General features: G+C 54.2%; 1 pseudogene and 1 gene segment (V, D, J or C); both read left to right on the forward strand.

Moving 5' to 3' along the window:
- Positions 1 to 27,177, forward strand: part of LOC118967143 (immunoglobulin heavy constant mu-like) — a 103,852-nt pseudogene that overhangs the window by 47,038 nt on the left and 29,637 nt on the right.
- On the forward strand, positions 2,914 to 9,755 carry LOC108387877 (immunoglobulin heavy constant mu-like). The segment is given in 7 exon segments: positions 2,914 to 3,119; positions 5,331 to 5,648; positions 5,721 to 6,059; positions 6,355 to 6,672; positions 6,781 to 7,113; positions 9,224 to 9,339; positions 9,483 to 9,755. Coding segments are annotated over 6 exon segments (1,359 nt in total).

A 27,177-nucleotide genomic window follows, 5' to 3' on the forward strand; every position in this document is an offset into this window, starting at 1 on the left:
CTGTATCTGCTGCACACTGTGGTGTGGGGAGCCCGGCTGTGTCTGCTGCACGCTTGGGCACTGAGTATTTGCATGGTGGGGAGAACAGACTGTGTCCCTGTGCGATGCTGTTTATTTCTGGGGACAGGGAATCCGGGTCCCCAGAGAAAGCCAAGGTAAGAGGCTTTCTCTCTGCCCCTCTGTCCCAGGGCTGGGAAGCAAATGCCCAGAGGTTGCTGGGTCTGTATGGGGTGGGGCTCCTGCTGAGGCCGTTCGGCCTGCGTTCTGCTGATGGCCTTTCTGGGGAGAGGGCTCGTGCCTGTGGATAGCAGGCTGGGCAGAGCGGGTTCTGAGTCGGGGGCACGGGGGCCTGAGTGTTCGGGTCTGTGTGCCATGCCGGGCGGATTTCTGGGTTTTTGTACACACCCTAAGTGAGCCCGTGGCAATGTGATTGCTTTGATATCTGGGGCCGGGGAACTGAGGTCATCGTCTCCTCAGGGGAGTCCTCCCAGCCCTCCTCTCCGCTCTCTCCCTGAGGCTTTTTGGTGCATTTTAGTGAAAAGCAGGGTGTCTAGGTCTCAGGTGTGGAAGGACCGGGGACAGCCTGAGGGGCCCAGAAAGGGGCCTAGAGAGGACCATGGCTCACACAGATGAGAAATGGAGGTCTCAGACTCCTGGGCTGGGCACCCAGGGGGCCCTCTGTGGCCTCAGCCTCCCTGGGGCCTCCGGGGACCCTCAACCCCCACCAGGCACCACTTCTTGCCAATAGCCCTGGCACATTTCTCAACGATGGGCTCCATATTTGGGGCCAGGGAGTCCAGGTCACCATCACCTCAAGTGGGTGCTAGCCTCCCGGACACCCCAGCTGCACTAGGGGAGGTCTGGAGTGACAGGGCCTCCCTGTCAAGTCACTATGGCATTTTGAAGGTTGGGAATCTGAGCCACAGAGATAGTCCCCATGAATGTGGCTGAGAAGGACATGCCCCGTCCCAGGGGCGGCTGCAGGGTGGGGACCAGGCGGCCCCTTTGGCAGCTGGCCGTCCCCTCCAGCCTCGTCAGGACCTCCCCTGGCTGCTGCTCTGTGGGCTTCGCCGCCTCTGAATCTCTGGGGCAGTGGTCGTCAGGGCAGATGGGACTTCTGAGTCCCAGTTAGGGGCGGTCAGTTTGCTGCCTGGTTTCTGAGGGCGGCTCCATGGGGCTCCTGGGGACAGTGTGGGTCCCCGTGGCCTCAGCGCAGTGCCGGGCTAGGCCCCTGGTTTTGGAGGGATGAGGAAGGAGATTGTGCCACTGTGATTACGATGCTATGGACGTGTGGGGACGTGGTACGCGGGTCAGCATCACCTCAGGTAAGAACAGCCCTTCCAGGGCTTGTATCTTCTCTCCTGTCCATAGTACTTTCTCAGCTGGTCCTGGGGACGTGTCCCTCAGGGTCCTGCACAGGCTGGTCAGGAGGGGATGCGAATGGGTGCTTAGGGACTCCAGGGCCTCTTAACTTTATGGCGCTTTTTGACAATTGGAACAATGCCAGCAGGCCGCACAGAGTCACCCATCCCCTGAAAGGACAGGAGGCAGGAAGGGCCGTGGGGGGACGAGGGGCCACAGCACGTTAGGGCTATGGGGAGACACTTGATGTCAGAGTCACAGCGCTGGCCTGTGGGGTGTGCTGGGTGGCTGTCCCACCCAGGAGCTCAGAGAGAAGGGTTTTCTTCAGGGTTTTGAGTCATGTTCTGTCAGGTTGTATTTAAAATTCCTTACTGGCCAGGAAGATAACTGTCTGGGGACAGAGGGACAAGCAGTTCTCCCCCAGGCCTGGTGAGAGTGGGGTGCTCCGGCCCCGGGGAGGGCGCACCCGGGCAGTCTGTGGGAGCTCGGCTTCCCGGGACAGGGTGGCCCCCCGAGAGGATGACTCGCTCCTCCTGAGAGACATGCTCCCTGAGCGTTAAAAGACAGGATCCCTTTGGAGCGGCTCCTGAGGAAAATGGTCAAGAAAACTGTAACTTCAAAGGTTATGTATTTCAGTATATTTTCAAGTGTATCATATATTTTAATCATATCATTCAATGAACAACCACGAATCCTGCCTTCCTGGAGTTGGTATTGCACCATTTCAGCCAGGAAACGGTGCCATGGTGCCGCCGTCCCCCTCTCAGGGCTCAGGTGTGACAAGGGTGAATCAGGCTTGTTTTCTGATGCGCTGAGATGTTCCGTGGATGCTGTGAGCAAGGCAAGGTGGTGGAGGGCAGGGCAGACACCTGCAGCGGGTGGCAGGCGCAGGCCACCGCGAGCGACTATTTTAGGGAGCAGGAAACGCGACTGACAAACATAGCTTATGGTTATGAAGAGGGGTTTTCAGGCGGTTTTGCCCAGGGACATGTCTGAAAGCTTCCACTGAGCAAAACAACACCTGGGTAATTTGCATTTCTAAAGAAGCCCAAAGTGCTGCCTGAAACGGAAAGCTTCCTTTTTTAAACACTGGAATTTAATTTTTTCAGTGTTAGCTTATCAACTTCCCCTTTATATTCATTTTCAATATAAGATGTTTAAGAAATTAAAGTTTATTGATGTCTTCACATAACTTTTGTTAATTAGTTATTCCTTCAAATGGTAATTAATCTCAAATCATTTTCCCTGGCCCTGAAGCCTTGTTTTTATAGTGACCTTGTTCCCAATTTTTAAACTAGCCGATCTTCCCTTCGCTACTAAGAAACATGTTGATATTGTAATAAAGGACCTCCGTTTCAGCATTTTTTGAGACCGCTTTTCAAGTATTCATCTCAGGACAATTTTTAGGTGAAATGTGTGTGATTTTCCTGAATTACTTCAGTTAAACACATTAGTTGGTGGATTGAGGGGAAACCCAGTCAGAAGTCAAATCAGAGAGGGACTCGGAGCACCTGGGAGGGTGGTTTCTGCTGCGAACCATGAATCTGGCTTCTTCAGAGGAGGGCCTGGGAGCCGGTCCCACCAGGCCCGCCGTGCCCGGGGGCCTCCTGGTCCTCCCTCCAGCTGGGCATGTGTAGCCGTGGCCTCTGCCACCAGGCCAGCCAGCTGTGCTTCAATCTGCCATTTTTCATGGATTTGGAGGAATTCTTCCACGCCAAAACCCCACGGGACTTTCCAGTGACCGGGCACCCCAAATGGTAAGAGAGAAACGGCCGAATTCGCTGCTCTGGAAAGGTCGATGGGATGCTTTGTTTCTGCTTGAAGGGGAGTCGGTCTCTGAGGCCCGCTCAGTGGAGGCTGGGACTCACTTGTGCGAAGCCCTTGAGCAGCTTTGGTCTGGGTCCCTCGCGTGTGACTTCCCCTGAAGGTCATTCCAAGGAAGGTGGCGGTGCTGCTCTCTGGTTCTTTAGCTAGTGGTTGCTCCTGACGCTTTAGAGCAAAGCGCCCTTGTCTTCACGTGGGCGCTAAACACAGCTTCCGATCTTAGATAATTGTTGCTCACCTCCAAGTAGGCTCCCCTTGCAAAGAGATTTGCGACACCAGGACTGCATGGCAAATTCAGATGAAACCCATTTCCTGGTCATTTTAATGATGACTTTTATCTAGAGGGAATTCGGTTAAAGTCAGGGGCTTACGTTGGGCTCAGAAGGGACAGTTGTGGCTGAGGGTATATGCCAGGAAAGTGAGGGCTCTGTGGAGAGAGCTGCCAGTTGTAAAGCAGAGACAGGCTTTTTGCTCTGATGGTAGCAAACCCCCACACAGTCCTTGCAGATGTCTTAAGGAATTTAAGTTGCCAGGAAGTATTTTACCAAGAAGCTGAAGGATGTCTGTGATCGATACTTCCTGGGAGCCAGAGGCCAGTGGGACTGGTCAGGGACTGGGGATCCGAGCTTCCACTGGAGAAAGTCCAAGGGGCGCAGGAGGGTGAAGACGGCAGGGATCCCCCAGCCTGAGCCCAGCCCTGCTTTAAGGATCCCTGGGTGAGAGGACTAATGAGGCAGGTGGGTCTGGTGCTCTGGCACCTTTCTGGCCAGTACCACTGGGCCTTCAGGATAGTACAGAGCTGCACTGCGCTGGACTAAATCACATGAGACTGAGTTTTCTGAGCTGAGCCAGGCTGAGCCGGGCCTGGCAGAACTGAGCTGAGCTACACTGGGCTGCTCTGGGTTGCGCTGAGCTGGCCAGTGCTGGGCTGAGCTGCGCTGAGCTGGGCAGAGCAGGGCTGGGCTGGGCTGGGCTGAGACGGGCTGGGTGAGATGGGCTGAATTGAACTGGACAGAGCTGGGCTCTGCTGGGCTGAGTTGAGCTGGGCATGGTGAGCCATGCTGAGCAGGGCTAAGCTGATCTGGGCTGAGCTGGGCTGATCTGAGCTGGGCAGAACTGGGCTGAGTTGGGCTGAGCTAACCTGGGCTGAGCTGGGCTTGAACTTGCCTAGGCTGAGCTGAGAATGGCAGAGCTTAGCTGGGCTGCACTGGGCTGAGCTGGGCAGACCTGGATGAACTGGGTTGGGTGAGCTGGTCTAAGCTGAGCCAGGCTGAGGAGGCTGAATTGGGCTAAGGTGAGCTGGACTGAGCTGAGCTGCGCTGGGCTGGGCTTCGCTGAGCTAGGCTGGGTGAGCTGAGCTGGGCTGGGCTGGGCAGACCTGGATGAACTGGGTTGGGTGAGCTGAGCAGGGCTTAGCCAGGCAGAGCTGGGTGGGATGAGCAGGGCTGGGCTGGGTGAGCTGGGCTGGAAGAGCTGGGCTAAACTGGGCTGACCAAGGCTGAGCTGAGCTCGGTGAGCTTGCGTACAGTGGGCTGACCTGCCCTGACCCAGGCAGAGCAAGGCTGAGCTACTGAAATGGGCTGGACTGGGTGGGCTAAGTAGGCCTAACCTGGGTGGGCTCGGGACAGGCCAAGCCGAGTGTGCACCGGCTCACTTATCACATATACACCCTCCCCAGACCCCAGACATGCAGGCTGAGCGCCAGTGTGGCCAGCTGGCAGGGCTCCCTGCATGGCCACCTGCCTCTCAAGGGGCTCGCTGTGCTCGGGGCTGCGTGTCAGGGTGACTCCAGGGCGTCCGCGGGAAGGCAGAGCGGGCCTGGGCTGGGCCGTCCTGAACGGCCTCTGTGCGCAGGGACAGTGCCAGGGTGAGAGGCCAGCTCTACCCTCCTAACAAGAAGCAAAAACCCCTTGTCTTCCCATGCAGCAGAGCTGGGCCCCCACATACCCCCAGCACCCCTGTACCAGGACCCCGGGCCTCACTGCACCACCCTCCGTGCTGTCAGTCACGTCCAGGCAGCCGGTGGTGGGCTCAGCCCCAAGGGGCAGCCACAGAGCACCAGGGGCAGATAGTGGGGACTGTCCCCAGCTGGGGCGCTCCTCCTCACCACCCCCCGTTCTGTCTGTCCCCTCTTGTGTCCTCAGAGAGCTCGTCCCCTCCAAATCTCTACCCCCTGGTGTCCTGTGAGAGCCCCCTGTCCGATGAGAGCCTGGTGGCCATGGGCTGCCTGGCCCAGGACTTCCTGCCCGGCTCCATCACCTTCTCCTGGAACTACAAGAACAGCAGTGACGTGAGCACCAGGGACATCAAGACCTTCCCCTCGGTCCTGTGGGGGGGCAAGTACGTGGCCACCTCCCAGGTGCTCCTGGCCTCCGTGGACGTGCTCCAGGGCTCCGATGACTTCCTCACGTGCCGAGTCCAGCACGCCAACGGCAACAAGGTCGTGAAAGTGCCCCTGTCAGGTGAGCGCTGCCCCACTGTGGGCTGGGTAAGGGTGGGCTGGGCCCGGCTGACCCCCTGTGCCCTCGCTGCAGCGCCCGCAGAGCTGCCCCCCAGTGTGGACGTCTTCATCCCGCCCCGGGACGCCTTCTCCAGCAACAGCCAGCGCACGTCCAGGCTCATCTGCCAGGCCACAGGCTTCAGCCCCAGGCACATCTCCGTGTCCTGGCTGCAAGACGGGAAGCGGCTGGAGTCTGGGGCCACCACGGACAACGTGGAAGCCGAGACTAAGGGGTCGGGGCCCGTGACCTTCAAGGTCACCAGCACGCTGACCATCACCGAGACTGCCTGGCTCAGTCAGAGCACATTCACCTGCCGCGTGGAGCACAGTGGGCTCACTTTCCAGAAGAACGTGTCCTCCTTGTGCGGCAGCGGTGAGTGGCCCCTGGTATGGCCCCACACGCAGGGCGCCTCACACACCTGGGGTCCACTCGGGTTTGCGGGCACTGCCCAGACATGGCCCGCTGTGCCCCATTCTTGCCTTTGCACAGCGGGAAAGGGCGGGACAGGGCAGCTTGGGGCCACCTGTCAGCTGAGGAGCCAGCATCCCCCCCGGGGGGACCGTGGGGCAGGGATGGCTCAGCGAAGGGGGGCCTCCCTGTCTGGGGAAACCCCCACCTTCGCCTCATTTCCCAACCAGCCCTCAAACCTGCTCTGCCCCGACTCCAGGTCCAAACACTGGCATCCAGGTCTTCGCCATTCCCCCTTCCTTCGCCAGCATCTTCCTCACCAAGTCTGCCAAGCTGTCCTGCCTGGTCACAAACCTGGCCACCTATGACAGTCTGGCCATCTCCTGGACCGGCCAGGACGGCAAGCCCCTGAAAACCCACACCAACATTTCCGAGAGCCACCCCAACACCACCTTCAGCGCCACGGGCGAGGCCACCATCTGCGTGGAGGATTGGGAGTCGGGCGACGAATTCACGTGCACAGTGACGCACACGGACCTGCCCTCGCCGCGGAAGCAGACCGTCTCCAGGCCCAAGGGTAGGCCCTGCCTGCCCCTTCCCTCTGCCCCAGACTCCCCCGCGGCCTCCGGGCTCCTGGCCGCGGGCCAGGGGGCAGCCTGAGCTCACGGCCCTCTGTGCCCCGCAGAGGTCGCCAAGCACACGCCCTCGGTCTACGTGCTCCCGCCCACCCAGGAGCAGCTGAAACTGCGGGAGTCAGCCTCCGTCACCTGCCTGGTGACGGGCTTCTCCCCACCGGACGTGTTTGTGCAGTGGCTGCAGAAAGGGCAGCCCGTCCCCTCCCACAAGTATGTGACCAGCGCCCCGACCCCCGAGCCCCAGGCCCCGGGCCTCTACTTCGCGCACAGCATCCTGACAGTGAGTGAGGAGGACTGGAGCGCCGGGGAGACCTACACCTGCGTCGTGGGCCACGAGGCGCTGCCCCACACGGTGACCGAGAGGACCGTGGACAAGACCACCGGTAAACCCACCCTGTACAACGTCTCCCTGGTCCTGTCTGACACGGCCAGCACATGCTACTGACCCCTGGGCTGCCCCGACGGGCTGGCACTGGGGCCTGTGGGTGACCCGGCGCTGCGTGCGTGCCTGTGTGCGAACTGAGCATGTCATAGGGTGTCACGCTGCATGCTCTCAAAACAGAAATAAAAAGATGCATTCACAGACGCTGGTCCTGAGTGAGCGATGCTCTCGCCCACCGGGGCAGTGGCCGTGCTGCCCCCACACCACCCTGCACCCCCTGCCGCCCACCCCCACCTCCGCACACCCGGTGCCCCTACCTGATGCTCACAGCACACCCAGCTCCAGCTCACTGCTCCCCCAGATGCCCCCATGGCCAAATAGGTGTGTGACACATGCACACACACACATGCACACACACCACATGCACAGGCATCTGCCCATGGAGATGCGGACATGTGTGCACACACACAGATGTGGGCACAGAGATCCACATACACACAGATACACACATGGGCACACACAGACACACATGCACACAGACAGGCACACAGACGTACACATGCATGTGCACAGGTCCACGTGAACACAAATGCTCATGCACACAAACATATACGCACAGGCACACGTGGATATACACATGATGCACGTGGTCACAGACACATGCAATGGGCATGGGTAGAGACATACATGCACACGTGTGCAAAGGCATGGATACATATGTTTACATGGACACATACACGCACACACTCATACTCATGCACACACATGGACAAGACACTGACCCGTGAATATACAGGCACATGTGTAGATGGGCACATGCACACGTGGATGCCAGCCCTGGGCACCCAAAGCCATGCAGTGCCCCGAGGTTGGTACTTCCACCCTCATAGCTACACACCAAGCTCAGCCCTGCCTCTCCCTGCACTGCTCTCTCCACAGGGCTCCGTGCCTCAGCTCTGCTTGTCCTTCCACCTTGGCTTGAAGGGGTATCCATGGGATGGCCCTGTGCACTCTGACCACGGGCAACCTCCCCAGGCCTGGGCACAGGGTTCAGAGGCCACACGAAGCCCAGCCCGCTGCATCACCTCAGAGAGGCCCAGGCCTACATGCAGGCCCCTGAGACTGGCAGGGCCCCCAGCACCCACCTGCAGTCAGGCAGAGTGAGGGCCTGTCCTGCCTGCGCATCAGTCCAGGAGGCCCTGCTGTGCAGGGGGAGCTGCAGGCAGCCTAACCTGAGCAGGGTCTGCCCCAGAACCCCAGCACTGGAGGTGTGGGACAGGAGACACCCCCGCAGGGAGAGAGTGGCCCAGAGCCCAGTGGGCAGGGAGGGGGACAAGAGGGGCCTCCAGTCCCAACAGGCCACCTCCTGCCCTTCTCTTGCCCCCAAGGGCCCTTCTCTGCAGGGCATGCTGGCCCCACTAAATGTCCTTGATGTCACCCTCCCTAGGGCCTTAGGGGGCTATCAGACCCCTCAGTCCCAGAGCCATGAGCCTGATGGGCACTGAAGCCAGCCAGGACTCCACCCAGTCCCTCACATGTGCTGCCCACTCTGAGGAGAGAGACTGAGAGTGAGGCCAGGTGACATGCGGAGAGGGGAGACCACGGGCCTAGACATACGCCTGCACCCCCTGTCCACCCTCACTGGCCACATTGGCAGGGGGCCTGCCCACCCCAAAGCCCAGGTGACAGAAGATCCCCTGCCTCTCAGTCTCCAACGGTGCCTCCTACAGAACCCCAGGAGGCCCTCACAGGGGACCTCCAAGCCCCTTGGCTGTGCTGCTCTGTCACCCTTTCTGCCACAGCAGGACTCCGAGGACAAGGTGCTCAGCCTTGGCCATGACCTGCCGTTGCCCAGCCCCCACTCATGCCTGGCCTGAGACGCTTCCTGGCTGAGCCTGGGAGCCCCTGGCCCCACAGGGCTGGGGAAGGGGCCGGGGGAGGCACGCACCACGTTTACGCCTTCCTGACCTCCTGCCCCTCTGTCCCCACCCCACCCAACCCCCCTGGGGGGCAGCACAGCCACGGAGCCAGGCAGGCCAGAGGCCGGGGGTCCTGAGGAGGGGTCCCTGTGGTGCTGAGCGGAGCCTGAGCCCCGTGCCGTGTCCCTGCAGAGGGCGAGGTGAGCGCCGAGGAGGAGGGCTTCGAGAACCTGAGCACCATGGCGTCCACCTTCATCGTCCTGTTCCTCCTCAGCCTGTTCTACAGCACCACCGTCACCCTGTTCAAGGTGGGGCCGCCGGGCAGAGGCTGAGGCGCCCAGGCCCGGGCACAGACCTCTGGAATGCAAAGGGGCAGCGGGGAGGGGCCAGCCCCACCCAGGCTTCATTCCCAGGGGCAGGAAAAGCAGCTCACACTGTCTGTTGCCCGCAGGTGAAATGACCCACCATGGAAGACTCCCGGAGGCCACAGAGGCGGAACCACGCAGGGCACCTGTGGGCCCGGGGTCCCCTGCCCGTGTGGCCGGTCGGCTTGTACGTAAACTTTCCCCATGTCACCCTGCATGGGACGCTCTAAGAAACAGCTTCTTTCCATGGCCCGATGCTGTGGGTGGTGGGGACCCTGCAGCCCCGGGCTCTGCCCCCGCAGATGCACACACTTTGCATCGTACGCACGTTCCCCCTTGAAATAAATGTGTACAATTTATCTTGCGAAGCTGCTCCCTCATGAAGGTATCTTTCCCAAAGAACAGGCCCTGTGTGTTTTGAGTCTCAGGGGTGTACCTATTTCAGGGGGCCTGTGGGAAAGGGTGATCTGGGTCCACGCAGGCCCAGGCCCCACCTGCTGACCAGGGTCTCAGGGCCGGTCCCCCTGATGAGGGAAGAGGGCCAAGCCGAGAGGGTTCCAGGCCGAGCGTTGCAAACACAGCCTGGGCAGGGAAGCAGGCTTGTCCTCGGGTGTGATCAGCGGGGTCTCAGCCCACAAGTGTCACTCTGCCTCTATTCCTAGTGAGCCCCGTCACCTGAGGGCTTGGCCCAGTCCTGTGCTGTGTGTGCCATGGGACTCCGGGGGAGCACAGGGTGGCACATACCCGCCCCGAGGGCACTCTGTTGGCACTGGGGAGCTGCAGCCCAGCCAGGCGGGGAGTGGAGTGTGGCCGTGGGGACAGAAGTTTATGAGCCAGTCAGGAGGACACACGATGCGGAGAGGCAGACGTACAGGGAGGGTTCGTGCTGCCGCGTCACATGGAAGGAGTGTCCATGGCCAGGCCCAGGGCGATGGCAGTGAGGCAGACCTGAGAGGGGAAGGTGGGGCCATGCTGAGGGGCACCGCGGTGCAGCCAGGAGCAGCCCCCCGGCAGCAGAGCGGTCCGGACAGCAGTGGCAGCGGGCATCTGGACGGAGAGGTGGCGGAGAGAGAGCAGGAGAGGGCCGGCACTGTGAGCCAGGCCCCGGGATGAAGCACCTTCAGGGAGGGCACAGGACGGGCAGCAATGGGGGCGCCCAGGACACTAGCTCAGTTTGCTGCTGCCAAATCCGACTTCGCACAAAACGGTGGGACGTGATCCAGCTGAGCCCACGGCCTCCTTACAACAGGGACCACTGCTGTTTGGTCTCTGCCTCCGCAGCCTTCCTGGGGCCCCAAACAGACCCGCCAGAGTCATCCGCATCTACCGTGCCGGCACCCCAACACCCTGCCAACCCCTGCCCCTCACCAGCTCTAAGGCCGCTGGGGCTCGCTGCAGGGCACCCACCCAGTACTGGAATCTGTGTCTGTTTCCATGGTGACCATAACCGCCCCGCAAGCCTTGCCTGGTCTCAGGCCTGGAGGCTAGGGCTCCAATGTCAGGGTGAGGCAGGGTTAAGCGGGCCCCACCATAGCACCCACTGCTGCCCAGGCCCAAGGTAAAGAGCCCCCACGTCAGCACCCGCCACCCCGCCCCCCTGCCCCTGAGACTTCCTCCTTCAAGCTGCTCTGTGACACATCCTGGGCGTGCACAGCACACCTGGGTCAGGAGCGGGCCCTGGACTGGCATCGCTGAGCACGTGTTATGACGTGCCGGATTCTGCAAGCAGGGAACCCCAGGCACCCACAGAGGAACACAGCAGACAAGGGGGCCCATGGCCAACACTGGGGCTCGGCTGACCCCGTGGAGGGCTGAGACACGAGCTTGGCACGGAGCCCCACGTGGGGACCCTCACAGAACCACAGGATGCCCTGGAGATGTGGCAGGGAGCCAAGGCACGTTCTGCTCTGGGGACCCTGCGAGAGCCAGGGTGCCAGGGCATCACTCACCATCCGTGGGACCCCCACCTCCAGCCCACCCTTGGGCCAGGATGGTCTGCACACCCCGCTAACTGCTGGCTCTCCTCTGGCAGTGTCGGAACCACACACACCCTCCTGGCATCTACTTGCTGCCCCCTCTCCTGCAGGGCCTGTGGCTCCAGACTGAGGCCACCGTCACCGGCCTGGTGCTGGGGGACGAGCTGCAAGAGGCCTGCATGTCCTGGCTGGTGGCCGGGGCAGTGCCCCACAGGGCTGTGGTGGAAGGACAGCTGCGGCCATTCCACAATGGCTCCCAGAGACTGAGCAGCCAGCTGGCCCTGCCCCGGGCCTTGTGGGCCACAGGAGCCCCCTCACCTGCACGCTGAGCCACCCTGACCTGCCGTCCCATGTGGAGGCAGTGGCGCTGAGAGAGCTCGGAGAGGCCGGCTCCAGGGCCCAGGGATGGGTGGCCCGGGCCCTGCACACCCAACGCCCAGCCCGGCAGCTCTTCTGGCCACCGCTCTCCCAGGGCCCAGAGGCCCCCAGTGTCTAGGGCCACCTGGCTTCTCCCGATGCCCCTGATAGCCCACGCACAACCGGCTTCTCCCTGCAGCTGCCACGGCACCCAGCAGCCTCACTGTCCGCATCCTGACCACACGAGGGGCAGCCTCTGGGCTCCTGTGCGAGGTGTCCGCCTTCTCACCCCCGGACATTGTCATCGCCTGGCTGGAGGGTCAGCACGGAGTGGACCATCCTTGGTTTCCACTGCGCACCCCACGGCCCAGCCTGGGCGCACCACGTTCCACACCTGGAGAGTCCTGCACATCCTGGCTGCACAGGCCCACAGCCAGCCACCTACACGGGTGTGGTTGGGCACGAGGCACCCCGGAATGTGCTCAGCACCAGCTGGAGCCTGGAGGCTGGCGGTGAGGCACACACAGGCACAGGTCGGGGGACGAGGGCCTGAGCCACCTGGCCTGACAGCCCTGAGCCTGCGCAGGGTGTGGGGCGAGCATGTGCTTTCCACGTGTTCTGAGCTGCACACGGGCTCGGGAGGTGAGTCCCGTCCCGCGCGTAGATTCTAGGCCTCCAGGGTCTGCCATGCCTCCCTGCGTGGGCCATAAAGTCTGGGGACAGAGGCTGCCGGACACTTGGCCTAGCCACCCAGAGGAAGTGGGGAGAACGTCCCCTTCTGGGAGGCTGTGGCCCACACTGCCTACCCCAGGGCTGAGCCTCAGGGCAGCCCTGACCCATCACATGGGCTCCCCTCTAGCCACATGCAGGGCAGCCGGGGCCGCTCCTTTCCCCTGGCATGTGCCTGGCCCCAAGAGGCTCTCCCCACCAGGTGTGCTGCCCCTGCGGCCCTGGCTCTGATTCCTGTGGGAAACCTGGCTGCTCTCCTCCAGGGACCCCCAGGTTGTCCCGTCCTGTGTCTGCTGGCTTTCCCCTCCCTGTCCGTTCTAGAGTCAGCCCACCACGACGCCCTTCCGTGTGGCCTGGTACTGCCCCTGGGCCCCAGCTCCACCCTCCCCTCTGTCTCTCACCCCGTGCTCCCCTTCTCGTGGGAGGGCCACACCTGTTAGGGCCCACAGACGAACCCAAGGGACGCTGCCCTTTCTGGACACCATCACAGACAGGTGACTCTCACCCCTCAGCATCCCAGACCTTCTTGCCCCACCCCAGTGCCTCCCTGGATGACCAGAGTGGCCTCCCCACTGTCCCTCACTGCCAGCTCTGTCCCCTGCACCCCATCCTTCCTCAGCAGCCAAGGTGAGGAAACACTCATCAGGCCCAACTTCCTGGCAGGATGTAGAAGGCAGTGAAAGACAGCCACGCACCCTGAGACCAAGGTACAGCGCTAGACGAACTCTACAAAGCTTGTGTATTAGATTCCACTGAGGACTCGACAGGCCCAAATACCTAAGTTCGTGGGATAGAAGAGATCGCTGGCCACTTGAGCCCCCATCCCAGGCACAGGGGCACAAAGGCCTGGGCATCTATGTGAAATGGAGGGCACATTGGATAAGCCCAGATGCTGCCTGCACAAGCTGGCATGAGGGGCAGGAACCCAGGTGAGCCCCAAACAAACCCTCTCTACACACTGACCCTTCTGCACAGGAGCTGGGCTGGGTGAGCAGTACCTGGGGGCACTGCAAGGAAGCCTTGAGAGGCCCCCAGCCCCACACGAGGCCTAGACCTCAAAGCCCCTGGAGGGAGGGGCCTGAGCCCACCCCAAACGTCCGTCCATCCATAGTTGAGGCCGACTCTCCTCCCCCAGCCCTGCTCAGTCCTGAACAGACAAGCTCGGCCCCTCGCTGTCCCTGCCCGGCAGGGGAGAGGGCGTGCCCACCCCGAGGAAAGGCCCTGGCACTGTCTACTTCAGGCTCCGCTGTCTGTGCACAGTGCCCAGCATGCAGTCAAAGCTTACAAGGCATTAAGAAGCAGAGAACCTTCTTCCATGATCAAGATAAAAGCAGCGAATAGAGTGGGACCTGCAAGTGACCCGGACGCTGGAGCTGAAAGCGACTCCGAGCGTGCCTCCCCCCCTTAAATTCTCTTCTTGGCTTCCGTTTGCCCTAAGGAAAAAGCCCAGGCCCTGCCCCAGGGTTTCCAGGCTGTGTGCAGCACCCTGTCTGCCCCTTGCGTGACATGCACAGAGAGGTGTTGTTTCTCTTACCTGCCCGGTGGGCTCTACCCCCCCTCCCCAGGGAGCTCCCCACCTCCTCATCCAGCTTCTCGGATCACTCACATCCCCACACTCTCCTGCTGTCTGAGAAGACTTCCCTGAGCCCAGGCCTGGGCCAGACGCCCTCTGGGGCTCACCTGGTTGGAGCCCTGTCCATGTGCAGCCACCATCCTGTTTCTGGCCCTGGGCTGCCCCCAGACCACTTACCACCGCCTTCAGTGTGTTGGCAACAGGCTTTCTCAAGTTATCTGTGGCAAAGGACCATCACCCTTTTAAATACTTCCAATTCGTCATAGACCAATGCCTTTGCAGAATGCATTAGGAATTATGGTGGAAAAATGAAATGAATGAAACCAAAAACGTGCCAGCTTTTCATTATTACATTCATCAGACAGCTATAAAGAGCTTCCAGTGCCCGTGGCTCCAACCCTGGCCTCCTGTGCCCACGGCCCACGGTCCCCGTGCCAGCACCCCCCCACACACAGGGTGGCCGCACTGAGTGTTGGCTGGGTGGGCTGCTCAGGAGCCCTGTCCCATGATGGTCCCCACTGGTACTTCCCACCCACCTGAGGGCCTTCCCACTGTGGATCACTGCGTGCTTTCCACAGAATCGTGTTCACCATGGGCTGGACGTGCAGACCCCCTCCCTGGTTGGCCCCCACTCCAGTCTCCAGCAGGAGTTACGCTGCCCTCACCTTCCATGGCCTTGCAGCTGTGCCCACTCAGGCCAGCCCTCCAGCCAGTCCCATGCCAGTCAGCATGCCCAGGGCACCATGCCCCTGCATGAGGTCAGAGATGAGGCCTCAGCTCCCCCCACAGTCCCAAAGGGCCCCACGTACCGTGGGCTGCACACACACAGGCCCTCATGGAGTATGGCCAGGACCTGGCCTCCTTCCCTCCACCCCCAGGCCCCCTCTGGAGGCTGCCTCCCTCGCCCCACCCTGCCCCGCGTGAGGCCGACCCCAGCTGTCCCCAGCACCCTGGCCCTCTGTCCCACCCCAGCCTCCTCTGCAACTTCCAGCACATTCTATGGATCCCTTACTCGGGGAGGGTGCTTTCTTCCCCCTCCATGACAAAGCTGCCCCCAGGAGAACAGGGTTTGCTATTGCCCCCACAGACCCCCACACAGAGAAGAGCCCTGCACACAGTAGGTGCTCGAGAACCATTCCCCGTGAACGGGAGCCCAGTGCCTCCAGATGCGATTCCGGGTCCCAGATGTGCCCCCCCTCAGGTTCCCAAAGCCACGCCCCTTCCAAATGTACCCCCCACACTGCACCTCAGTGAACAACCACCTGGCACGCACCCCAGAAGACACCTCGACATCATGAGGGGCCAGTGTGTCCTCCCCATGTGCTGCCCCTGCCTCCCCACCAGCCTCCAGCTATGGCCTTCGAAACCCTGATGGTGTCCCTGCAGACCCGGCTCAGACCCCCTGAGCGGTTCCCATCACACCAAGGATGAGGCCAAAACTCTCACACATGACCAGCGGGCATGGGCCGGGGGCCCAGACAGGGCCCACACCACCCTCCTCAAGGCTGCCCACCCCTGCTGCTCTCCCTTGTCACCACGACAAACTGTCCCTGCCTGTCCTTTGGCATCTGCCTGCCTCCCAGTCTGGACTCTGGGTGTCTGGCACCCACCACAGCTAAAGGGATGGAGGGAGGGCTTGGCTGGTGCAACCAGGTTGCAGAGCCTTGAAGGACACTCCAGCCTTGACCTACGCCACAGCCCCCAGCCCGGCCTCGCCCAGAAGAGCCCCCTGGGATCGCGGCTGCTCCCAGCTTCCCAGGGAAGTGGCTCCCGGCTTTTCCCTGTGCCCTGGGATTTGGGCTGTGAAGCCCATCCGTGGGCCCCAGGCAGGGTGGGTGGGGCTGCTGCACCACAGCCCATGGCCCGAGGTTCCCCGAAGCATGGTGGCTGCCTGGGTGAGTCCAGGGGTCTGCGTTGAGCTTCTTTCTGGAAGCAGATTTATAAAAGGGCCTAAAATGCGTGCCATGAGGCACATTCACGGCCACCCTCCTAGGGCCCAAGCTGCTGCACCAGGGCAGGAGGGCCACTGCAACGCCTGCACCAGCCCTCCTCGGTGTCCTGCCTCCTCAACGGAGCCTCCGTGGGCCGCCTTCTCACACGGCTCCCCTGCTGCCTTAAGGAAACATCGGCTGACCTCTGCCTGCGTACAGAACTCCCTGCTGGAGGCACTGACAGCCCCGGTGGGCCTCTGACAGGCACCACGTCCCTCCGTGAGTTTTGTGTGTCTTGCCCACACGGCATCCCCAGGCCTCAGCTCAGTCCTTTGCCATGTGGGCTGGGTGCCGTTTCCCCTGCCCGCTTGGCAGCTCACCCTGCGGCAGCAGCCTCACCCACTGTGATGCCCCCTCTCAGGGCAGGAGCATCTGTTTCCCCTATGGTGATAAACAGGACACACATGCCCTCCCACACTTAAATCAAGGCTGACAGGCCTGATCCCACAGGGTGGGATTCACTGCCCAGCCACCTGCATGGGGCCCAACTGATGCCCTGTCTTGGTTTTTTGGGGGGGCAAAAGTTCTGAGCCAGTCCTGTCCCCAAAGGCTTGGGACTGAGGCCTCCCAGGACCTGGGCAGAACCAGGCTGTGTTCTCCAGTCGGGGCCCCGATGTCCATTCATGCCGAGTTTGTTCTAGAAGGACGCATGGCTGGGACAAGACCTCAAAGAGCTCTGGGCACAGAAAGAGGAAGGCGGCATCGGCCCTCAGTGCCGTACAGGGGCAGGCGGGCGACACCGCGGGTGACCCACACCAGTGACCGTCTTCATGGGAAAACAGTCACGGTCTGCTTCTCAAAACCACACCAGGCTGGGAACTTTTAAAAATGAGATTGACAGGTTTGCCTACAGAAAAAAAATGAGACATTTGTGAGAATAAAGTCTCAAAGTACAAAGCCAGGAGAGAGTGGCTAAAGCATCTAACATCAGCGAGGGTCTGTGTTAGTCAGGGTTCTTCAGAGAATGGAGGATGCATGGATGACAGAGAGACTGATATGATAGACATATGACAGGTGATGATAGATGGCAGATTGATAGACAGAGAGAGAGAGAGAGAGATAAGATGATAGATAGATAGATAGATAGATAGATAGATAGATAGATAGATGATAGATAGATAGATAGATGATAGAGATAGATAGATAGATAGATAGATAGATAGATAGATAGATAGATAGATAGATATAGATAGATAGATAGATAGATGGATAGATGGATAGATAGATAGATAAGATAGATAAATAGAAGATAGATAGATATAGATAAGATAGACAGATTAGATAGATAGATAGATAGATAGATAGATAGATAGATAGATAGATAGGAAGATGAGAGATAGATGATTAGATAGATAGATGATAGATAGATAGATAATAGATGATGAATACATAGATAGACAGATATACATAAGATAGATAGATAGATGATAGATGATAGATAGATAGAAAGATAGAAAGATGATAGATATAGATAGATAGATGATAGATAGATATAGATAGATAGATAGATAGATAGATAGATAGATAGATAGATAGATAGATAATAGAGTTAAAAGATGTGTGCTTCAGTTAAGGGCGTACAAGTAATTTGGACCAACCCTCCTACTGAGAAATACTAGAAAATATGGAAGAAATATTTCTAAAATCTTCTCAAATGCAGCACAGAGTTAACAAACCAGTAAGTAATTACAGGGCTGAGAGCCAAAAGGAGACAAATTCAGATTTAAACCTGGCATTTGCAGCCACTTCCCCCCGCCCCCCAAAGGCTTTTCCTGACTCTGGAGTAATCAGCTGAGAAACTGAGCATCAACGCTGACAACAGTACGGGGCTGGGGGGGGATGTGGAGGCCAGGACCCACCAAAAGGAAGGCCCTGGAAAAGCGCCTGCACGTTGGGCCAGAAGCCCAGACTCCACTGCAGGAATAACGATGGAGCGAACCACCCTCCCCAAGCACCTGTGCCCAGAGGAGCAGCCTGGCCCCTGAAGAGGGCAGCCCCTGCCCCGGGGTCAGGCTGGCCCCACTTCGTGAGGGCCACCAGGAACCTGCCACAGGCAGGGGGAAGTCATCCCATCCCCTTAGGCTCAAGTGCTCAACTGCGCACTTTTGAATACAATTATGGGACACAAAATCACACAGAACAAGACATGGAAGGAGACAGAACCGCACGAGGAAGAACCAGGAGACACAGAAGAGCGAGGGTGGCCCTGGGCCCCAGCTGTGGGGTCACCAGGTGCAGACGTCACGAATAACGGTGCTGCCGGGAGGCCGGACCTAACAGACAGTCTGAAAATGTCATCAGAAGTTCAAAAACATGAAGTGCAACATACTAGACATTTGATTAGGAAATCCAGGCCTGAAGTGTGCGACTACAGACATTAGGACCTCAGTAGACAGGGTTGGAGCAGAATTACACAGCCAGTGGGTAGGTGAACCAGGGCGGGACCAGAGGAACATATCCTGAGTGAAGAAGAGGGAAACAGCAGCATGCGGCCCTACTGAGTGGGGGACCCACTCACGGAGTCCGACTTGTAGGCACCTGCAGTCCCAGAAGCCCAGGTGAGAGTGAAGAGATTTTCAAAGAGGTCATTCTAGAAATCTTTCAAAAGTAAGGACAGATGCCACCCAGTGATTCAGGCAGAAAAACCACAAGGAGAGTCAGATCTATCCATGCATGATAGAACTACTGGATACTAAGGGAAAAGGAAATATCTTAAAAGGAGCTGAAGGAAGGAGGAACGTCCCATTATCCTCAAAGGAGCAAAACAGTAACACGCACAGCAGACGTCACAGCAGAAACAGCAGCAGCGAGAACAGATTGCCAGCTCTCAGCTCTCTCCGAGGTGCTGCAGCATGATTGACAGGCCAGAGAAACTCCCCTTCAAACCTGAAGTTGGCCCTTCTCTCCATCCTCCCCCGAGTTGTAGTTTCCTAGGACTATCATAACCAAGTGCCATAAACTGGATGGCTTAAAACTATTCTCTCACCTTTCTGGAAGCCAGAATCCTGAAATTAAGGTGTCCCCAGGGCCGGGCTCCCACCACAGCTTCCAGAGGAGGATCCTCCTGCCCCTTCAGCACACGGCGTTGCTGGCGATCCTTGGCTTTCCTCGGCCTGTAGATGCATCGCTCCGACCCTGCCGCTGTCCTCTCGTGCTGTCTGCCCTGTGTCTCTCTCTGTGCCTGAATTTCCCTGTTCTTATAGGGACAGTGGTCACACTGGATTTAGGGCCCACACACTCAAGTATGGCCTCACTGTAACTCAATTACATCTGCAAAAACCCTATTTGCAAGTACACTCACATTCATAGGTTCTGAGTGGACATGAATTTTGGCCTGATGCTACCAACCCAGAATATACTTTCCTTCCTGAGCACCTTGGACCTGAAGCTGTTAGGTGGGCAGATCAAGGTGGACACGCACGTGGTGGAGGCTGGGCAGATGCACAGGCCCAGAGCCGGATCAGAGCTCAGAGCACCCACAGGGCAGGGTGGCCGATGTAGGAAGCAGGTCAGGAGGCTTCCACATGATCAAGGGTGCAGGCTAGAATCTCAGAACCTGGGGTCAGAGAGAAAAGCATCCATTGGGTGGGAAGTAGTGGCAGAAAAGGGAGGTTGGTTGCACACAAGGGAACTGATCAACCAAGTAAGTACACGGAGAGCAGTAGAGCAGACAGGATGGAGTTACAAATCCCCGAAGGGAGAAAACTGGGAGGGCGCCTATGGGCTGGGATTGGATGGAATGCATCATTAGAACTCATGTTTTCCAACATACAGAGGCACATATACAAATAGATAATAGATTATGTAATTGACAGAAACTCCCCAAATTTGATGAAATACATGAATCTGCACACCCAAGAAGCTCAGTGACTCCAACAGGATAACCTCAAATATAAATGGCCTAAATGCTTTAGTTTATATATATACGATATGTTTTACAGTTTATCTTTAATATTAAATATTAAGCTGACTAAGATAACTCAGTGATGTTTACAAAAGAGAAATATAAAACGGGCTTCAGAAAGGTTGGAAGTAAAGGATGGTAAAAGCCATGCTGTGCATTTAACTGAAGGAAAGCTACCATGGTAACATTAATCTCAGAAGAATACACTTTAAGGAAAAAAGCATTAACAGAGATAGAGAAGGATGGTGCCATTCTAAACATGTATACAACTAAAATATAGTTTTAAAAATAAAAAACAAAAAAAAAGACAGAACAGGAAGAATTATATAAATTCAAAAATTACAGTTGAAGACATGAACACTTACCTCTCAGTAAGAGAACAAGCAAACATTAGCAAGGATGCACTTAATTAGGACAATGTGCTCAATAAACCTGAACCCCTGGGTATACACGGACCTTGGAAAGAGCAGCAACAGACGGCTAACTCATCCGTGGCCTTGTGAAACAGACACACGTTATTCCACATTATGTGCATTAAGAAATGCTTTGCACATTTGCAAAGACTAGAACAACCTAGTAACACTGTGATGATGGTGCCATTAGTTTTGTTGATTCCCGTTACCCCCTTTCTGTGTGTCCCTCCACCTCAGCCAGCATTCTGCTGGTCAGTGGTCTCCCCATGAGGGGCCCAAACTTCCGTTTCCTGCATGATCCCAGACCTCAGCCACCCAAAGGACTTCATCCCAGGCCGTGGGGTCCTACACCTTCACTCTTAGGCCCTTCCCTGAGTGGAGGAGACCCTGGGCTTCTGAGTTACCTTCTCTGTAATCCTACTCCTCCTAGAGTCAGGGTCCCTCTGTGAGTCCTGTTTGCCCTCTGGCCACAGGAGGTGGCGGCCTCTCTAAATGCCATCTAGAGGCTTATGATATTCACTACTTTCCTTAAGTTAACAGGAGGGGGGTGCTGACCTGAGTTTTCTTTCTTCAGTGCCTCAATTCCGCTCGCCAGCAGCCAAGCTGCTCCCCTGTTTCTATGCTTCCCGCAGTGGGCGCTGCTCTTCTAATTACCACTGCGCTCGTGTCTCTCACAGACAGAGATACTGCAAAGCGTGCACCCCTTTCCACCCACGTCTCACGATCATTCAAGAAGGGCTCGTTTACAAAAGGGCTGGTTGTAAGAGAGGCACAGGGGGCAGTGCAGAAGGCCAGGGTAGGTAGGAGTAGAGCTGTGCCTGCACCTGAGCCAAATCTCAACATGACTCAGGCCAAACATAAACTGTAAAAGAAATTATTGATAAATTTGGGTATTTTAAAATTAAAAGGTGATGACCATCAATAGATACCTGAAAGAAAACAGAAGACAAGTTACAACTTGGGAAAACGTATTTGCAACATCTACAGCTGACCAAAGAATGTTACCAATAATGACCACAACACATGAGGAGGAAAAGGACAAACAACCAAATAGAAAAAAATGGCCAAAACACATAAATACACATTTCAGAGAAGTACAGAAAGCCAAAAGCCATATAAGAAGATGTCAATTTCATGAACAGTCAATAAAAATTCAGAATGAGAAAATATTTGGCAAAATGATATTGGCAACATTAAGCAGTATGACCCAAGTTTCCGTCTGTGGTTCCACAGAATCATTCGTGCATTGCTGCTGGAAAATCAAATTGAAAAACTCACTTTGGGGAACAGTTTAGCATTGCTTTCACATGAATTCATTATCTATCACCAAGTAATTTCACCCCCAGATGGATCTTTTTTATGTATACACCAGAAAAAACATATATCATTATCAGTTGGACGACTAGGGGTTCTACCAGGAGTGCAGGACCACTATGAATGAAAGGAAATAAAGGGTATTAGGGATTAGACTTTGTACAATGGAGGGAGATGCTGGGAAAGTAAAGCTCTGAAGGGGTCTGCTGACTGTCAGACAGAGAAAAGCCACTGACCAGAGGCTCTGAAGGGGCATCAGTGACGAGGACCTGGAAGGCTCTTCCTCTACGCCTGCTGGAGGCCCAAAAGTGCGGTGGCTCATCAGGAAGGTGGGACGAAAAGCCGGATAAAATCAGGGAAGACAAGCAGACTCTAGGAAAATGGCAGAGTAGGAAGCAACTGGAATCTGCCTCCCCACCGAGACAACAATTGCACTGCAGAATCTGTCTGATGTAGTCATTTGAAACTCTGGAGTCTAGTGAAGACTTGCAACTTCCAAAGAAAGTCTGGATGGTAAATTGTGATTAATTTGGGTCCGTTTCAGCTCTTATCACAGTAGCAGCTATGCAGGCCACCATGCCAGTGCCATGGCAGGCGACTGTGCACACATTCCCAGGGCAATTTGCACACAGCATGTGGGAGCAAGACTGGGAAAAAAGGACATTTTCTTTGAAATAGGAATCTGTGCTCTGACCACTGATTGCTGCTTCTGATCATGGAGGTAGGTACATAAGCAGGGGGAGGTGGTCCCTTTGTAGCACCTCCCCCACTGTTGTAAGCCCCTCCCCCTTCATTGAAGGGATTTCCAAGGGAACTTAAAAGATCAATACCATTCCCCCTTCATTTGCCTCTGTTTCCTCTTTTAGGAACCAGATATCAAAGACTAGCACATTCAAAAGCAGATGCATATATAGGGAAAACTAGAAAGGCTCAGAAAACTCAGAGAAAACTTTAATGTTACTCTTGGCACAGAGACAGCTTCTAAAATCAAGAAAAAAAACAATAGAAACAATGACAAAAAATATGATGGGAAAGAATCCAGTTTCCAGAGTTACCACATTCTTAGATTCAAGTGTCCAGTTTTCAACAAGAAAAATCACAAGGCATACAAAAACACAGGAAAGTATGGCCCATTCAATAGATAAGTGAATAAAAAGTGTCCCTGAGAAAGTCCTAATGGCAAATCTTCTAAATGAAGACTTAGAAATAACTGTCTTAAAGATGCTCAGAGAACTAAAGAAAGTCAATAAAATTATGTATGAAAAAAGTGGTAATACCAAAAAGAGATAGAAAACTTAAAAAGAAACTAAAAAGAAAATTTGGAGCTAAAAAGTACAATGACTGCAATGAAAAATTCACCAGAAATGTTCAAAGCAGATTTGAGTGATGATTCTTTGAGAAGAATCAGTGAAACAGAGGATAGTGGAATTTCTCAGCTCTAAGAAACAGAAAGAAAAAAGACTGAAGAAAAGTGAATAGAGCCTGAGTGATCTGTGGGACATCATCAAACAGATCAATATATGCATTGTGGGAGTCCCAGAAGAAGAAAGAGAGGGGCAGGAAGAATATTTGAAGCAATAAGGGCTGAAAACTTCTGAAATTTAATGAAAGATATGAATATAAACATCCAAGAAGCTAAGTGAACTCTGGGCAAGAGGAACTCAAACAGACTGAAACACATTATAGTCAAATTTCAAAAGCCAAATATAAGCAGAGACAACTGAGAGAAGAAGAGACAAAGAACTCATCACATACAAGGGTTTATCATAAGATCATAAGAATATTTCTCATCAGAAACTTTGGAAAGCAGTCAGCCAATACATTCAAAGTGCTCAAAGAACAAATGGTCAATCAAGAATTCGATATCTTACAAAACTGCCCTTCAAGACTGAGGGGAAAATTAAGGCATTGTTAGATAAACAAAAAAAGGGAGTTCATTGCCACTAGACTTGCCCTGCAAGAAATATGCTCAAAGGACATCTGCAAGGTGACAGGATAGGGCACCAAGAGTAACTCAAAGCAGTATGAAGAACAAAAACCGTAACAAAGGTAAATACATGGGTAATATTAAAGTTAGGATTACCATAACAATGGTTTGTAACTTCACATGCTTTTTACATAATTGAAATGACTAGTGGCACCTAAACTAATACAATATTGTTTGTCAACTATATCTCAATAAAACTGGAGAAGAGAAACCAACATATGTAAGGGAATCATTAGATCATGTATTGGGGCACACAATGTATAAAGGTGTAACTTTGTGACATTAACAACTGTTAGGGGTGGGGTAGGCATTTTTGCCTGCTGTTGAACATAGGCTGGTATAAATCCAGATTCATGAATATAACTTTAGGATATAAAATGTAATTCCCCTGGTAACCACAGAAAACAAAGCTATAGAACATGTACAAAAGTAAATTAGAACTAACACATTTTGTTACTGTGGGATTCACATATAAATCAGGTATAAAAATCAAATTAATAATCATACCTGACTTGATTGTTTGCAGGTCATGATGTGTGATCAAAATCGAAAGTTCCTGTGATATAACTGCCCTTGCATTGGTCAACATGTAAGAACTTGTTCACCATGTAAGAACTTGTTTGTTATGTTTCAGAAGATTGGAGACTGTTGTGAGTTAGGCTTTAGATTGATTAATGATTTGTGTATTGAGTCCCCTATACAGAATTCTATTGTTGTTAACAACTATTTGATCAATAAATATGAGAGGTGCCCTCTCAGCACCACTGTTGTGCAGTTAAGCCTAGAGTCCCCTGGCAGGTCCTTTCAGATCTTTGATATCGCATCATGTCTCCTCCCTTATCTGTGTGACAGAGGCATGTAGGGGACCAACAGTTACAGAAAATAAACTAAACACAAAATACATCAGGAATGCAGGAAATGAGGGGCAATGAAAGCAAAAACAAGCATATATAACAATTTAAACATTTACATACCTAACGCAGACCATCTCAATATATGATGAAAAACTAACAGAATTGAAGAGAGAAATAGACAGTTCTACAATAATAGTTCAAGTTTTAAATACCCCACTCACAATAATGGATAGAGTAATCAGAGAGGAGATAAATAAGGATACAGAGGACTTCAACAATAAACCCACCAGATCTGACAGAAATATACAGAACACTCTACCCAACAGTAACAGAATATGCATCCTTAAGTGCATGTGGGATATGCTGGGCAACAAATTAAGTCCCAGATTTTAAAAGATATACTTCAAATGAAGTATCTTCTCTCATCAAAAAAGAAAGAAGTTAGTAATCAATAACAAGAATGAAACTGAAAAATATACAAATTTTCTGTGGAACTTAAACAGCATACTCTTAAATAATAAAGAGATCAAAGAAGAAATCACAAAGGAAATTAGAAAATACTTAGAGATGAATGAAAATAAAAGCACAACATACCAATTATTATGGTATGCAGCAAAAGCAGCATTAAGGGGGAAATTTATATTCATGAATGCTTATATTAAAATATAAAATCTCAGATCAACAACCTAAAACAGTACTTAAGGAGCTAGAAAAGGACAAACTAATACCAAAGCTAAAAAACGAAGGACATAGTGAAGATTAAAGCAGAGATAAGTGAAAAAAATAGAAAAACAATAGAGAAAATCCAAGAAAAAAATGAAACCAAAACTTGGTTCTTCAAAAAATCAACAAATGTAACAAGCCTTTTGCCACATGGACTATGAAAAAAAGAAGACTCAATTTTCTAAAGTCAGTAATGAAAGTGGGGACATTACTACTAATGCTACAGAAATTGGAGGGATCAGGAGAGACTACCCTGAGCAACTGCGCACAAACAAACTGGGTGATCTACATGGAGGGGACACACTCCTGGGAACACAGAAACTAACAAGACTAAATCATGAACAAAAAGAAAATATGAATATACCTACAACTAGTAAGGAAACTGACACAGGATTCAAATTCTTCTGAAAATCAAAAGCCCTGAAACTAATGGTTTCACTGGTGAATTCTACCAAACTTAAAGACTAATACCAATCCTAGACTTTTATAAATATTGAAGAGGCGGGAACACTTGTTAACTTATTCTACAAGGCCAGCAAAACCCTGGTACCAAAGCAAAAGACACTGCAAGAAAATAAAACTACAGCCCAATAGCCCTTATGAACACTGATGCAGAAGTCTTCAACATAATACTAGCAAAACAAATTCAGCAAGATATTAAAGGGATTATACATCATGAGCAAATGGTATTTGTTTCTGAAATGCAAGGATGTTTCAACATATAAAATCTGATCAATGTAATATACCACACCAACACAAGGAAAGGGAAAATCACATGATCAACTCAACTGAAGCAGAAAAAAAATATTTGACAAAATCCAAAATACTTACATGATTTAACAAAAAAACACTCAACAAACCAGGAAAAGGAGCCTATCTCAACATAACAGAAGTCATGCATGACAAAACCACAGGGAGCACCACAGCCGAGGGTGAGAGCCTGGAAGCGTTTCCTCTGAGATGGGGAACAAAGCAAGCATGTTCGTCTTCACCACTTCCATTCAACTCAGTCCTGGAAGTTGTAGCCAGAGAAATTGGGCTAGAAAGATAAATAAGAGGCAACCAAATTTGAAAGGAAGAAGTAAAATTATCTGTTTTCAGGTGATACAATCTTATATGTAGAAAACCCTAAGGTGAATGGATAAAGAAGAGGTGGTACATATACACTGTGGAATATTATTCAGCCATAAGAAGAAAACAAACCCTACCATTTGCAACAACATGGATGGAGCTGGAGGACATTATGCTCAGTGAAGTAAGCCAGGCGGAGAAAGGCAAGGACCAAATGATTCCCTCATTTGTGGAGTATAACAACGAAGCAAAACTGAAGGAACAAAACAGCAGCAGAAGCACAGGCAGGGTCCCACCCCCGGCCCTCCCCTTGCCAGACCCAAGTGGACCGCAGGCTGTGCCCAACTACACAGATCTCAAAGGCAGCACCGCGGTTCCAGCCTGGGAGCCCCTCCCTTCTTCCTGGAGCTCTTCCCTGTCCTCACTCCTTTTCCTTTGGACAACAAACCCTTCAAAAAGCCATGACTGGCTGGGGTGTTTGGTTTTGCTGGAGATTGGTCAAGGGTGCTTTGCACCCTTGGACTCCAGCCCTCACAGCCGCACCTCCCCAGCCAAGGGCACAGCCCCTCAGTCCCTGTGGATCCCCCTAGGTGAGGAGGGCAGCCAGACATGGTGCAGAGGAAGGTGACGCACAAGCTGGCATGGGGAGCAGGGCCTAGCCTGGGCGCTGGGTGGGGAGGCTTCCATACGGGCCACACCTCGAAGCCACTCGCTGTTCTGTGTGTACTAGTCCACGCAGGCCACCTGGACAGCTCACCGGGGTGCCCTCCCACCTGATGTCTGACTTGAGGTCCAGGCTGGGCAGGCCTGGGTCCCGGGGCCTCTCTCCTCTGTGCACAGCTGTCGGCCCCGTGGGCTCACTCAGCCATCCCCCGTGCCTGTCTGCATC

The sequence above is a fragment of the Manis javanica genome, chromosome 8 (genome assembly GCF_040802235.1).
Source record: "Manis javanica isolate MJ-LG chromosome 8, MJ_LKY, whole genome shotgun sequence".
In the NCBI taxonomy this organism is placed as follows: domain Eukaryota; kingdom Metazoa; phylum Chordata; class Mammalia; order Pholidota; family Manidae; genus Manis; species Manis javanica.